This window comes from Diplotaxodon limnothrissa, linkage group LG9 (genome assembly GCF_057381915.1).
Source record: "Diplotaxodon limnothrissa isolate DT_005_m linkage group LG9, D_limnothrissa_male_GT1.1, whole genome shotgun sequence".
In the NCBI taxonomy this organism is placed as follows: domain Eukaryota; kingdom Metazoa; phylum Chordata; class Actinopteri; order Cichliformes; family Cichlidae; genus Diplotaxodon; species Diplotaxodon limnothrissa.
The window spans coordinates 14,978,020-14,991,621 of NC_140604.1; the positions used below are offsets into that span (position 1 = coordinate 14,978,020).

The 13,602-nt window shown below is 41.0% G+C and overlaps 1 protein-coding gene across 1 annotated transcript; it reads right to left on the reverse strand.

Moving 5' to 3' along the window:
- Positions 1–989: 989 nt before the first annotated feature.
- tnfsf10 (TNF superfamily member 10) lies at positions 990–13,184 on the reverse strand. The gene is made up of 6 exons (XM_085362010.1): positions 13,028–13,184; positions 11,920–12,045; positions 7,671–7,728; positions 7,462–7,557; positions 6,717–6,958; positions 990–4,465 (listed from the first exon to the last, which is right to left on the reverse strand). Exons 1-6 carry the CDS (start codon positions 13,133–13,135, stop codon positions 4,256–4,258), a joined length of 840 nt encoding a protein of 279 aa, XP_085218136.1. The 5' UTR covers positions 13,136–13,184; the 3' UTR covers positions 990–4,255.
- Between the last annotated feature and the right edge of the window lie 418 nt (positions 13,185–13,602).

A 13,602-nucleotide genomic window follows, 5' to 3' on the forward strand; every position in this document is an offset into this window, starting at 1 on the left:
TTAGACCCGAGGCATGATTTGATGACTGTCTGATATCGGGCTCTTCGGTGTTGCTTTCGTGTTTCTTATTTGGAGAAAAAAACCTGGCACTTGTCGTCTATTTAAATTTAAAATGTAATTTATAACCCCAGGTATTTCACATGAGGTATGATTTGTGCCCACGTTTAAAAAAGTTTTGCAAATTTAAATCATATAAATCACATAGATCTGTGATTTTAAGGATTTTAACCCCCCGTAGATCACAAATAACACACGTTCACACCTTTTTCTTATTTATTCAGCTGCTTATTTGTTTTTTCCCTAAAAATTAATTCCTTAATTACACATAGTGTATTATTACATATATTTTTCTTTTCTTGTATAATTGTTAAATGCTAACGGTATTTTCTTTTTTTTGTCTTCTTTTTCTTTTTACGATGTCTGCTTTAACGCATTCACATTTCTTTGTTAAACTGCATAATTTTCCGTTCTCTTCAGCATTTCATGCCCCTAATTTATAACCACAAACAAACAGCAACCCTTCAAACTTTGAGGAGGATTAAAGTGACTCAGCTTATTTGGTTTGCAGGCCTTTAGAGAAAGAAAAATCTCCTAATCCCAGGCTTCTTCCTCCATGATTTCTGCGACCCGCTTGCTTGCTCGTGCTACCAGAGAACATGCTGTGCTGCTGCAGCCTGGCATCACGTTACTGAGTGTGCTTTTGTAGTTTTCCAAAAACGTGGTGGTATTAGTTTATGATTTACACTTTGACTGCTCAGAGAAGAAAGGCACAATATAAATACTGGTCCATTCAGCAGATGTTTCCTAGAATTTCTTATTATATCCTTAAGAGCTGACTTTCTGGACTCACAGTTTGCCAACCTCAGCTTTTGATTAGAGCTTGGACTTCACCCTCGTCTCCAGTGCAACTGTCTCTCACATAAGACAATGGACAAAAATCCAAAGAGCTTTTTTATTGAATCTTTATTTCACATATTTACACCCACAAAAATTGGATTATTTACATTCACATTTAATTATCTGGCAAATAATTAAATTCTTAATAACCTGATGAGTGTCCGTTTTTGATGTCTGGCAAATAAACTGAAGTGGACAAAGAGGGCTGAATTTAAGGTACTGGCTTAATTCACATCAACTTCCCAGTCTGATCGGGAGTGAAAGGGAAAAATAGCATGGACTGTTTTGTAGTAGATCCACTTCATAAATAATTAACCCCAAAACACAAATGTGAAACCACATTTTTACACCAAAGCTGGTCCGGAGCATAACATGACTTAACAAAACTTAAACAACCACCTTTACAAAAGTTCAAACACGCGTTCTTAAACACAACGTACGAGAAATGATTGTGCTTTGTATTTATTTACATAAGTAATACAGTGAATGTTGCATTCATGTCTTTTTATGTCACGTTAAACTCAACTAAATCTTGCTGCATCCATCAGTGAATACAACAAAATACCTTTAATGGGGATACTTGAGATTGAATTCATAACCAGATTAAAAGTATTCGTTGCTTAAAGTTACATTACCAGGTGTAGTCTCGTGTTCAGCAGCATCGAGCTGATCATTTTTGTGGTAATGGTAAATATTTGGAGGGGGTTTACATTCATGCCATTAGCAGATGATGATGATGTTAACTATAGCAACTTCTCCAGGTTTTCTGCACCTTAAATTAGAATTAAGATTTTATATTTTATTCCACTCAGAATGAAATTTGAGGCCAGCTGCTTTAAACAAGCAAAAACTGGAGGAAAAAAGCTGTTTGTGTGGTTTGTTTGATGCTCTAGTTGCGCATGAAAACAAACATTTCCTTGGCAGGACTGTAGACGTGACCTGGAACTTGTTGGGGAGTGCACTGGTTTGATTCCCATCGCATAAATTTTGAAATCACTTGGCCGCCAGTTTTTACTGACAGCTAGCAGATAGGAAAAACCTGGTCACCTTATTTGTTATATATTCTGTTCTCACGCTTTATTATTTTGAAAGACTGAGTGAAGACATTTGTCAACAGTTGAATTTCTTCTTTTCTGAATCATTAGTGCTGTACCAAACAATAGCTGCTCTGCTCTCACAAATCACTGGGACCTAATACGAGAGATCTGGAAGGTTAAATCAGGCTACGGTCCTATTTGATTGCCTCAAACATTTGTTTTCCATCATGCACCTCTGTCTGGTCATGTCTACTAAGGTTCGGGGCTGCAGAGCATGTGTGAAAACAGCTTTTTAATTTGAATTACCTTGGAAGGCATCTGCTGTGTTGTTCACTACAACAATGTGGAAAGCAGCAGAGCTACACAGACATGAAAACAACATATTTCTGCTGTTTAGATGCAGACCATTTTCCCGAGTCTGAAAGTCACATCTGCAGTTAATCCAACATAGCATGAATACCAACTGCAAGGGAGCATTTAATGCACCTCTTGGAGAAAGGTTGGAGTTGACGAGCCAAAATGCTGAAGTCTGACAGAAAAAAGCGAGACTGTAAGCAGCCCTATTTCATAGTCCCAATATGGTTGTCAACATGATGGGTCGGTATATTAAGTATATCTGAAAGGCAGTAAATTGTCTCTAAGTTTAATACTTTTACCCACATGTTTGTACTCTGACTGGGGGAATATCAAGAACAAAGGGTTCACGAACTCAATACTTAAATGATTATTATAAAAATAAAAAAATATAGCACAGCATTTACATCTCTAAACAGGAATACACCTAAAATTTCTGTGTGGACTCAAATGACTTTTATACAAACATTTCTTAATGGCAGAACTGAGAACAACTGCAGCTGGTATTGCTTTTGTTTATTTGTGATTGGTGTATCCAGGCCTGGTGGGGAGCACTGTCCCCTCAAAGCAAGATGGTTCCTTGGTTTAAACTTTGTGGCCAGGTGGGCCTTTTATGTGGAGCTTTTGTGTTCTTCCTGTGCCTCCATGGGCTTTTCTCCAGGTGGTCCAGTTTGCTCCCTCAGTCCAAAGACGTACAATTTTCTTAGTGTTTCTAAATTAGTCATAGGCTTGGATATAAGCGTTAAAGCTCTGATTCTTTGTGCTAGCCCCCTGGAAGTGGAAGCCTGTTCAGGCAACACAGGCAGTTTCAATGGTTCCAACTTTTGGTGGTTTTAGGCACGACTGCTTCAGGGGTTAAAGAAGAATAAGAACAAAGAATAAAAGTTTGACAAACTCTCGGTCTTTGGCAAACTTTCCTGTGGATATTTGTGTTGCACAGCCACTTCACAGCCAAATTGTCTACCCCAGGCAAGACCACTATGGCAAAACATTACTTCCATCTGCACTAATTTACTTTTGGCTACATGACTCTGCTCTGGGACCCCTGCAGCAGCAGCAAGACCCTGCAGAGAAGAAAAGAAAAAGAGGCGATAGGTGAAGGTGGGCTACAAAGTGGCTTGCAGGTGTGGAGCAACTGTAGCTAGGCTGAAGCAGTTTAAAACGCATGCCCTACATTACATTTGCCTCAGGGTGTGTAGTAGGCTGTAAGAGTTGATCTGCAGGTTTGCATCTCAGTGTGACATTGAGACCTACCTATCCAAGACTTCAGCTAGTCTGTTGTTTAAGCGTCTGGAGACGCGTAATTTGGGGGGTATTCCGGTGTAGCCCGTGGATTAGTTTAGGAACTCCTTTCTAGATTGCATTTTAGCAAATTGAATCCTCCTTTTGCTCTCCACACAGATTGTAGATGACACAACAAGAAATTAAACAGTTTGTGCAACAAGTAGTCTATATTTTGCTGAAGATCTAGGTTGGATATTGGGTCCAGAGCTATGAATTAGGCATTAGATGCCTAGTTGGATATTAACTCATTCACTGCCAGCCATTGGCAGTGAATGAGTTAAACCCATTGACTCATTCACTGCAATTGACGGCTATAGACGTCAATGGCAGTGAATGAGTTAAAATTGCTTTTGGGCCTAAATATCCTTAAAAACTGTACTTCCGCCTTAAAGAGATGTTTGTAAAAAAAAACTACACCCCTGGAAAGTCCAGTCCACACTTACTTTAAGACACTCGAATACAAAAGTCTGTTTGGTTTGATAAGCACTCATGCACAGCCACATCAGTGTCTTCTCCCCCAAGAGAACCAGTGTCGTAAAAGTTGTTTGACTTCTCCTTGACTTTTATAGTTTTGAACTCTAGGAGAAGTCTAGATGCTACCACACTCATCATTACAGCACGGTAGCATCATTAAGCTATTTCACCAGGTAAAACCCGAGATGCCCAGTCCAAGACCTGCTACTCTAGCTGATCAGAAATGCACCGAAGAAGCTGGTCTCCTCGTCCATGTCCACAGCAGATGCATTTGTCACCGTGACGAACAGGCGGTCGCCGGTAGTGAGCGGGAACAGCCCCCCCTGGTGGGCGGAGTGCAGAGAGTACTGGGAACCTCGGGACCAGCAGGAAGTGCGGCTTGTTTTCATCAGCAGGATGGGAGCCGGGTATGAGCTCATCTGTTGGGAGAAGAGCAGGTGAGAGAAATGCGATATGTTAGAAGCGCTAAAGAATGAGTGCTTCAAAGGTGGCGTGAAGGCAGGAATTACAAATTTTGATTTCATGTTTGAGTCTCAACCACAGAGAAGAGAAGCAACCAATCAGCTGTCAGCGAGCTGTCACTGCTTATGATCAAAAACCTCCTAAATTTTGTCTTATACAAAAGCTTTCTTGGGAGTTGTTTACAAGTTTCTCAATCATACTCTGGTCCAAGAATCTGTCTTTTGCAGGACAAAACAAATTAATTTCAATTATAATCTGGGCTCAGAAAAACAAAGCAAAAGACAAAGAAGAATCCAATCCATGTGCTCCATGAGTACACTGGCATATGGCCCTTCGGTGGCTGGTTTCTAAATGCTCACTAATAAAAAACAAGACTATTACTCAGAAAAGCTTTAACACAGACTTCTTTGATGGCCTGTACTACACAGTATCATTTCAGCACCAGAGGTTTTCGCTTGGTCGTTCAGCAAAAAAATCAAGTGGAAGTTGGTCAGGTGATAGTTGAGGCAGCTAATTTGGCTAATGCTAATCAGCTGCAGCTTGCCTGGTGAGTGACTGGTTACTGTCACATACCTGCAAACATCAAGCATGACCACTGTTAAACTAGTGAAGTCCAACAGTCACATTTAATAAAACATCCATTTACAAACAGATGGCACACGGCCCGGGATGCCTTAAAAGATTGTGACAATAAGTTCAGCATGTTTTTCCACTTGCACAGTCTCCACAGTCACTACAAGAAAGATTGTTGTCATAAATAACGGAGAAGCATCGGTGCAGATCCTCGGCTCAACCTCCTTAATTTGGTTTGTTATGACAGGCCATCTTAGGGCTGTTCGATATAACGATATATATCGGATGACGATATAAAAACGTCTATCGTTTCATTTTACGCTATCGTTTGTTTCGTGGTGTCGCAAAATAAACTCTTTACGGCAATATTTGTTCATGGTTTTGATGGTCACTGTAGTGGCTATATTAATTTCTTAAAGTTCTATCTTTCTCTTATATTTTATATAACCACACTACAGATGGACAAGTGCCTGTTTTTATGCGTTGTCGTTAGCAACAATGACGGTAAAACCATCGCGTGTCTGCTTGTTTATGTTCCACATAAACCTTTCACAATAAAGCTCAAGATCCTGTTGAGACTTTTCAAAATAAACTGAATCACGTGAAAGAGCAGATCATTTACAGATGAGAAGTAAAAAAGAGCCGCCAGGTGCTAAAAAATAAACCTTAGACTCAAACGTTAGAACAGGCAGTTCCCCGCAGCACGCCGTGTAATAAATAAATACTCACAAAGAAAACGGCGGCCGTTACAACTTACGTCTAAAAATGTATAGTTTCATGCATCGGTTAAAACACGCGACTCCAGCTACATGATGCGCAGCTGGAAACACTTCACGCAAGTCGAGCTGCCCGAGATTCACAGAATTTACAAAAATGTTAAATTTTTGTGATTTATATCGTTATCGGACGATAGAATTCTTATATCGGGATATGAGATTTTGGTCATATCGCACAGCCCTAGGCCATCTGTAATGTCTTCTTCAGAAGGACTCCAAAGACTCCGAACAATGATTCAGGCGTCTGAATTGGCAGAAATTAACAGTTTGAACAAACACTCTCATGAACTCATCAGCTTTAAAACTTGCGACACAATCCCAACTATTACATCCTGATCAACCAGACTGGATGCCCCAGTGGGCTCCATTTTTGACATTTTTATTTTAATTCATTTTTGATCCAAAAATAAAAAGCACAATGGATTTGAATGCCCATTAATACACAAGCATAATGCTAGAAAATGGCTCTTTTTCATTTTTACGGGTAAAATATGTCCCCTTTAATTGAAGTTTTAGCTGACAAAGCAGAAGCCAAAGGTTACTCGATATTTACAGCAATTCTGTCTGAATGCTTATTAGTCATCATATTTTACTAGTCAGACACCATCCTAACACACCCCTGCCCGCCCCAGTGACTCAACAGTCTGCGATGTTCTGTGCAACAAACACTAAAAGATTACAAATAAATGTGCAGATAGGTCAAGACAAGCTGGATTTAATTCATGCAGAAGGAGTTTTGTTTTATCGCCAAAATGAATAATTAGACTGATGCCTGAGTACAGGTCAAACCAAATTTTTACAACACTAGACGAGTGAAAGAACAAAAAGTGATAAGTTAGTTTATGAATGTGTCTCTCACCTTCTTATAGATGTACTGCAGCAGAGGTTTCCCCCTATCCTCCACCTCCTCGCTGTCCTCTCCATCCTCCCCCAGGTGGCTGTGTCTGAAGTAAGTCTGGGCGTAGACGTAGTAGAGGCCCGGCTGCGACACCACCAGCTCCCCATCCACCAGCTGGACGTCCTGGAGGAAGGCCAGCCCCTTACGGCCCTCCCACCATGAGATCTTCTGGCCATAAACGCGCCGCCCAGCAAAGACTGGAGCTGAGGAAGTAAGGCAAGTGGACAACATCAGATTTTGTTATGCAATCACATGTGATGACAGCTAAAACTTCATTTTAAGGGTGGTGGAGTTCAACAGTTTGTTTTAAAGACTCCTAATAACGAGGTCAGGATATGTGAAAGTAATCATTCTGAGCCAAAAACTCTCAGTTTTGGGAGTTTGTTCTACTCATAAATCTCTATGATGTCGGTGAGAGGGGATATCCCTAATGTGGTCATCTTAGGCCCAGAAGCCGCACCCAACTGCTGTCCAAATTTTGTTAATGAGGGGCATTCAATAAGAAGAAAGTTGGCTTAAAGGGCAAACAGCTTGTTTAAGACAGGGGATCTGGCTTATTTTGAAGTGTAACTCATGCAAAGCTACGCTAGTAGAGTCCAAGAATAAAATACAGACGTTGCCTTTAAATTGAAAGGTCACTCTGTGCATGCTGTTTAAATTTTGCTCTAACGCAATCCGCCTAACGGCCACTTTCAGCAGCACTCACCTCCTCCTGCTCGCTCCAGTTTGGGGACATAGCTGCCCGTGACATGAGCGGCAACTTTGGGGCGAGAGAGAGAGAGCAGCACCTGGGAGACTTCATCTAACGTGAAGGAAAGGATGGAAAATGCACCCAGAAAAGTCCGATCAGAGGATAGATCAGTATTTAGTAGGTCATAGGTCAGATGTTTGCATGTTTCGGTTTTGCTTTCTCACCTTTCACTTCCGACGAATTCTGCCTCAGCCTCTGCCTCTGCCTCTGCTGAGACAATGACTGTAGGAAAAACAGTGGTGAAGTAAGATTTTTGAGTAATATGTCTGTAACATTAAACATAGTAATAACCTTTTGCCACTTTATCTGCCGAGCGGGGCCATCAGCTCATACCGCAGACCTGCCAAGCAGCGTCTTATCTAACTTTGACCCTGTAAATGTGCTGACATCAGATCAGGAGACTTGCTCCTTTGAATAAAAAAAGAAGTCTTCGTGTTAACGTTGGCAACGGATTCTTTCCTGGAAACGACCCGTCTCCAATTTCCTCGTGTTTTTCATTTCTTTTGCCAATTAATTGGAAACTACTGCCAAACCAACTAAAACCATTTTCTAAATAATGGTTCTGGACAGTTTAGCTCAGCTGCAGAAATGTGTTTTAAAAGAAAAAAAAGAAGAGGCTTTCTGAAAGAATCTGAGAAAAGAGATAAGACATCATTTAATGATTATTTAGCTGTCAAAGAGATGATCAGAACATAACAACAGGTAACTTATTCAAATATTCCCAAAAAAGATGAGTTAATCATCGGAGATTAGAGATTCATGCATACTTTAAAAACAAGATGTCACTGGATAGTTTCAGCACGGGAATACTAATACCGGGTTGTCAGTCTGACAAACGGCTGGTCAGCCGGTTCATTGCTTTGGTTCAAACAGAAATATTTTCTCCTACAGGATCAATTGTCTTAAGGTGTCTTTTTTTATGCAAATAATGCTTCTTAGTGGCAAAATCCTGCTGATATTGGTGCTAGCACATTTGTAGGAACTAAGACTCATCACACCAGGCGGACAGGAGAGTCGTCTGCTGCTCATCTGCTTCAAGTTTTGACATGTTCCGTGTTCAGAGAAGCTCTTCTTCATACCTTGGTTGTAACGAGTGGTTTGTTACTATCGCCTTCCTATCAGTTCAATCTGGCATCAATGACGCATTTTCATCCAGAGAACTCACGGTCACTGGATATTTCGTCTTTTTCAGACAAGTGTCTGTAAACCAAAGAGATGACTGTGTGGGAAAATCCCAGCAGGTCAGCAGTTTCTGAGACACTCAGATCAGCTTGTCTGGCACCAACAACCTTTCAAAGTCACTTAAATCACCTTTTTCCCCATTCTGATGATCAGGTTGAACTTTGTCTGCATGTCTAAATGCACTGAGTTGCTGCCATGTGATTGGCTGACTAGATAGCTTTGTTAAAAAGCAGCTCAACAGGTGTACCTAACAAAGTGGCCAGTGAGTACAATAAAATGATTAAATTAGGTTTAATTGACGCTGTAAATCTTTACACCAACACATCTGCAGCTATGGGTGTTTTTTAGGTTTCTACCATTCACCTGCCTGTTGAGTGTGTTTTTAGAGGAAATGCTACTGTAAATTCAGATTCCTTCCGAGTTTAAAAACCCGAACCAACGTCCTGGATCAGACCGTCTCTGTGTTGTTTATGTTCTGAACTAAATTTAATCAACCAGCAGAATCGGAAAAAATCCAACTCGAAGTATTTAGCAGAGCAGCAAAGTCAGAGGAGGAGAGAAGGGAACGAAAACAAACAATGTGCACAAATAGCAAGCAAAAGAAAATGAATATGTTTGCTGTGTGTGTGTGTGTGTGTGTGTGTGTGTGTGTGTGTGTGTGTGTGTGTGTGTGTGTGTGTGTGTGTGTGTGTGTGTGTGTGTGTGTGTCAGTGCAGGGCAGGGCAGGTGAATGCATTCCTGTGCTGATTAAACCACACAGGATCACATCACATCTCCAGCTATGAAGGAGTTCATTGTGCATCCGCAGGCAGTGATTTGGATCATTTCAGTTTTTCTTTCTTCAGCGAATATCCACAGGAAGCCCCTAATAATGATAATAATAATGACCCCTCTTTGAGTTTAAGAGATAAAGCTGCCTTTATTCTACATTTTTCTTTCTGCCAATGAATCCCATGGAAAACAATAAATTAATAGTTTTAGGATAACAATGGAGCCCTGTTAAACAGAAGCCTTGTTTTTTTAGTCGTACTCCTGCTCTCCCGTGGCGCCCCTCTTGTGTTTATCATCAAGAGTAAAACTTTGCTTGAAATTTTCTTTGCTTGAAATTTAATTGAACTCCAGCTGTGCGGAGTTCAATTAAATAAGGGACCGCGGAATAAAAAATAACAATAAACCTTCTTCAGCATTTGCTTTGTAAGCATTTTTCAGACTTTGCAGCTGGGAGGAGTGTAGGAGGTTAGCAATGTCTCCAAAGCCCTGTGGGTGGGGAGTTTTTGATGCAGTGCAGTGAAGGAGAAGAAATTAAGTTTTGAAATCTCAGCAGCTGGCCAAATCATTCGAGTCATTAATAGAGATCGGCTGAAACCGATATGCACAGCTCATTTTCAGATTTTACCAAGCGGAAAAACTCTGCAGCTGAGACATGAAAGCAACTCTGAGCTGCCAGAAGCTGCAGAGCCTCTAATGCAGCGGTCCCCAACCTTTTTTACGCCACGGACCGGTTTATGCCCGACAATATTTTCATGGACCGGCCTTTAAGGTGTCGCGGATAAATACAACAAAATAAAACTAGTACCGGTACCGAAAAAAAGAAAATTTATTCATAACACAGATGAAAAGACCCAGGAAAACCGAGTAAACGATAAAAACGATAACAAAATAACGCTGAAAACCGATAAAAACCCTGAAAACTATACATTTCACACCTGAGCCTCAACTCTCGCGGCCCGGTACCAAACGACTCATGGACCGGTACCGGTCCGAGGCCCGGGGGTTGGGGACCGCTGCTCTAATGACCACTTGAGGCTCCTAAAGTGAGTCAGTCCCCCCAGTAACTCCCAGGTTTAACATGTACACCTTCAGATTTAAACAGGTTTACTGAAAACTGTTTTTATTCTAGTGACTTATTGAACCCTTCATAGTAGCTTTATGAGACCTGAATTATTTTAAGTTTATCCAGGCTTAAAGTTAGGGCTGTGCGTCTGATGAGTGTCAGGTAGCCTGTAGCTCTCTGCTAATATGTGGATTCTGGATACCAGCAGCTTTTCCAGGAAGTCTTTGTCTCTTCTTTGGTATTTTATCACTGTTTCTAAGTACTAATTATCTGATATATGTGTCTGTAGGTTACAACTAAACAGTCTATGGATGCAGCAACAACAAGAACAGCATGGCATCAGCCAAAATGCTATCACTGAGGCTTCAGAAGAGGGTTTTAGAAAGAATCAGGTGACGTCAGAGGCATTATATTCAGAGCAGCAAGTTAAAAGCCAATCAAGTTGCTGTGCATGTGAATAGGAGAGGCGGTTTCTGCTGTGTGGTAGCAGACACAGCTCTCTATTGGTTAAATATAAAGATGTATTTAAGTGTATTCTAACTTTTTCTTGGCTTCCTGTATCCATAGTGTGCATAAACATGGTGCATATTCAGCATATGTTGAGTTGCTGTTTGTGTCGGCACTCTAATGAACGAATGATAACATTTCATGACTAATACTGGTTTACTCATCGTGTAGTCAGTGTGGGGCTCTGGAGTGTGTGTCAAACGTCTACAATAATGAATCTGTTAAAATGTTTATATTACTTTGAAACCCACTTTGAGGTTTAGATTTAAAATGTTTTTACAATGAGCGCACTGTGTTTATACCCTGTTTATTTTAGCATAACTAACGCCATTTCTCTTAGACGTTTCAGTGACGTTCTTCTTCTACAATAATGAAATTATTTAGATGTGTTAGCTGTTGTGTTGCTTGTTTATTAGTGAAGTTAGTTATTTGTATAACAAGCAAAACCCTCAATACTTCATCTTAAATACTGTTTTGTCCAATGTGTAACAACATTTGAACATTTCAATGAAAATGAACTTAAGAAATGCTTATTTGCCATCACTGGTATTCCTGCAGGATGAGGTCAAAATGATCCCCTAAGAGGTTTCAGTGTTAAACCTCATTTCGGGGCAAGGTAGCCAAACATTATAAGAGGGTTTTATCAGATTTGCTGCTTATTCTCTACATGTTTTTACATCCCACTGACAGCTTAAAGTTAAGACGCTTTCTCCCTATTAATTTAGACTGTAGCTTTAAAGTAAGCACCCTGATTTCTTTCACAGTTTTAATTTAATTTCAAAGTAATGCCACAGTGGCTGCATTCATTGTTTACATACAGTTTGTGGATTTTATAGGTCAGTTAAGTTCTGGGGGGTAAAAGTAAGCAATAATTCCTCGTGATACTGTACCTTCTCGATGAGGAGGTGAACCTGCTGAGTGACCTGCCAACATAGATCCCCTCGCACATCCGTGATGCTCTGCAGGTCAGTGCCCGTCAGACAGGAGACACTGCTCCTGGCAAAAGTCTCCTTTATCTGCGAATAGTGACGGTATGAAGTATAGCATGGAACAAGTGGAGCAATGTCTCTTTATTTTCCCATCAAACATTCCTGACACACCTGACGGTCTCTGTGGTTTCATTTTGCAAAACCAAAAGTTGTTTTCAAGGTCTGTTCGCTTTAAAAACATAATTTTACATGCTGATGTTAACTTAATTGCACCAATTTTTCTTGCTCTTTTTTTGTAGAAAAATGCCCATTGTCCACACTAAAACAATTACTGTCTAAAGAGTTGGCTTTAGAACCTGAGTCATCATAATTTCCTGGCATGCATCCCTTTCCTTCCTTGTCATGTGTTTAAGTTTCATTTTCCACATATCGCTGCTGCATCTCATCTCTGGGTTAATGATTGATTACTGTAAACAAAGGCTGAGAGTTGTACTGGACTGAATCCATCTGAGCAGAGGACTCTCAGATGTACTTCAACAAAAGTACAGTCAGGGCAGCATAATCACACTCACAAAAATTCAGGCGCATAGGTCTGTACAAACTCTTCCTGACAGTCACAGATGATCGTAAAATGATCTGCAGGCCACCTCTCCTGCTGCTTTTCTTTTTAACTTCCTTGTTCTCTGTTCTACGTTTGCAGCTGCAGAGAAAAACAAGGTGTGTATGTTTGCGTGACATTGCATTGTGCAAACCTTACTCCAGAGCAGCATAAGTGACCTGCATTACAATGTGTAAAAGAAAAGAAAAAAAGAAAAATAAATTAAAAGTGGGCTATATGTTCTTTGGAGCGCAGCAGCAACACCAGAGCGCAAAACTAATTAAAGTGGTTTGCTCCAGAACTTGTCACCGCTGAACTGCGCATTAAAACTCTAATTAAGTCAGCAGCAAAATGAAGTAGAACGCGGCTGCATCAACTTTGCCCCCGCCTCGCTGTGCGCAAAGCACGGCCATGCGTAAAAGCCTCCGCGCGTCCCTTACTCCTCTGTCCGAACTTTAAATTCTTCCTTACCGAGTTGAGAGCCGTTGTGAAGTGCAGCACGGTGATGGTGACGACCACAGTCTGCAGCAGAACCGCCACCAGCAGCAGGACCCCGAGCTTCGGACCGGAGCCCGTCATAACGACAGACTGCCGTCCGGTACCCGACCAGCGCCACCCGTCCCGTTCGCAGACGTCCAGAACAAGAACAATGGCAGAGAGCTGACTGCTTAACTTCTACCCTCTCTGTCCCCTGCAAGCAGGAGGAGGAGGAGGAGGCGGGGCCGGGCCTGAAGAACAAGAGCTTTTCCCTCTTTGAGATTTGTGCTGCAGGGATTATTGTTTCATTTCTGCGCTGAAAAAACACAGATAGCCTTCTAGTTTATTATGAAGTCTCATATCGTTGCTATAGATCTCTGCTCCAAGTTTTACTGTGAGAAAAATGCCTTTGACATGACCGGAGATCATGTTCTGAAACATGCTCAGAATAGCTCAGCAGTTGGATTTTGGAATGCACAGGACAGAGAGTTTGTGGAGGCTAATCTAAACGAATGATTTCACCACTTGTATTAAATCTTTATGAATTTGTGGTCCAGGGCAACAATGGA

Bases quoted from the DNA above. Each gene is read 5' to 3' on its own strand.
- tnfsf10 (XM_085362010.1), bottom strand. From the start codon at position 13,135: ATGACGGGCTCCGGTCCGAAGCTCGGGGTCCTGCTGCTGGTGGCGGTT. The intron at 12,046-13,027 runs GTAAGGAAGAAT...CACTATTCGCAG, and splicing joins TCACAACGGCTCTCAACTCG to ATAAAGGAGACTTTTGCCAG. The intron at 6,959-7,461 runs GTGAGTGCTGCT...TTACTTCCTCAG, and splicing joins ACTGGAGCGAGCAGGAGGAG to CTCCAGTCTTTGCTGGGCGG.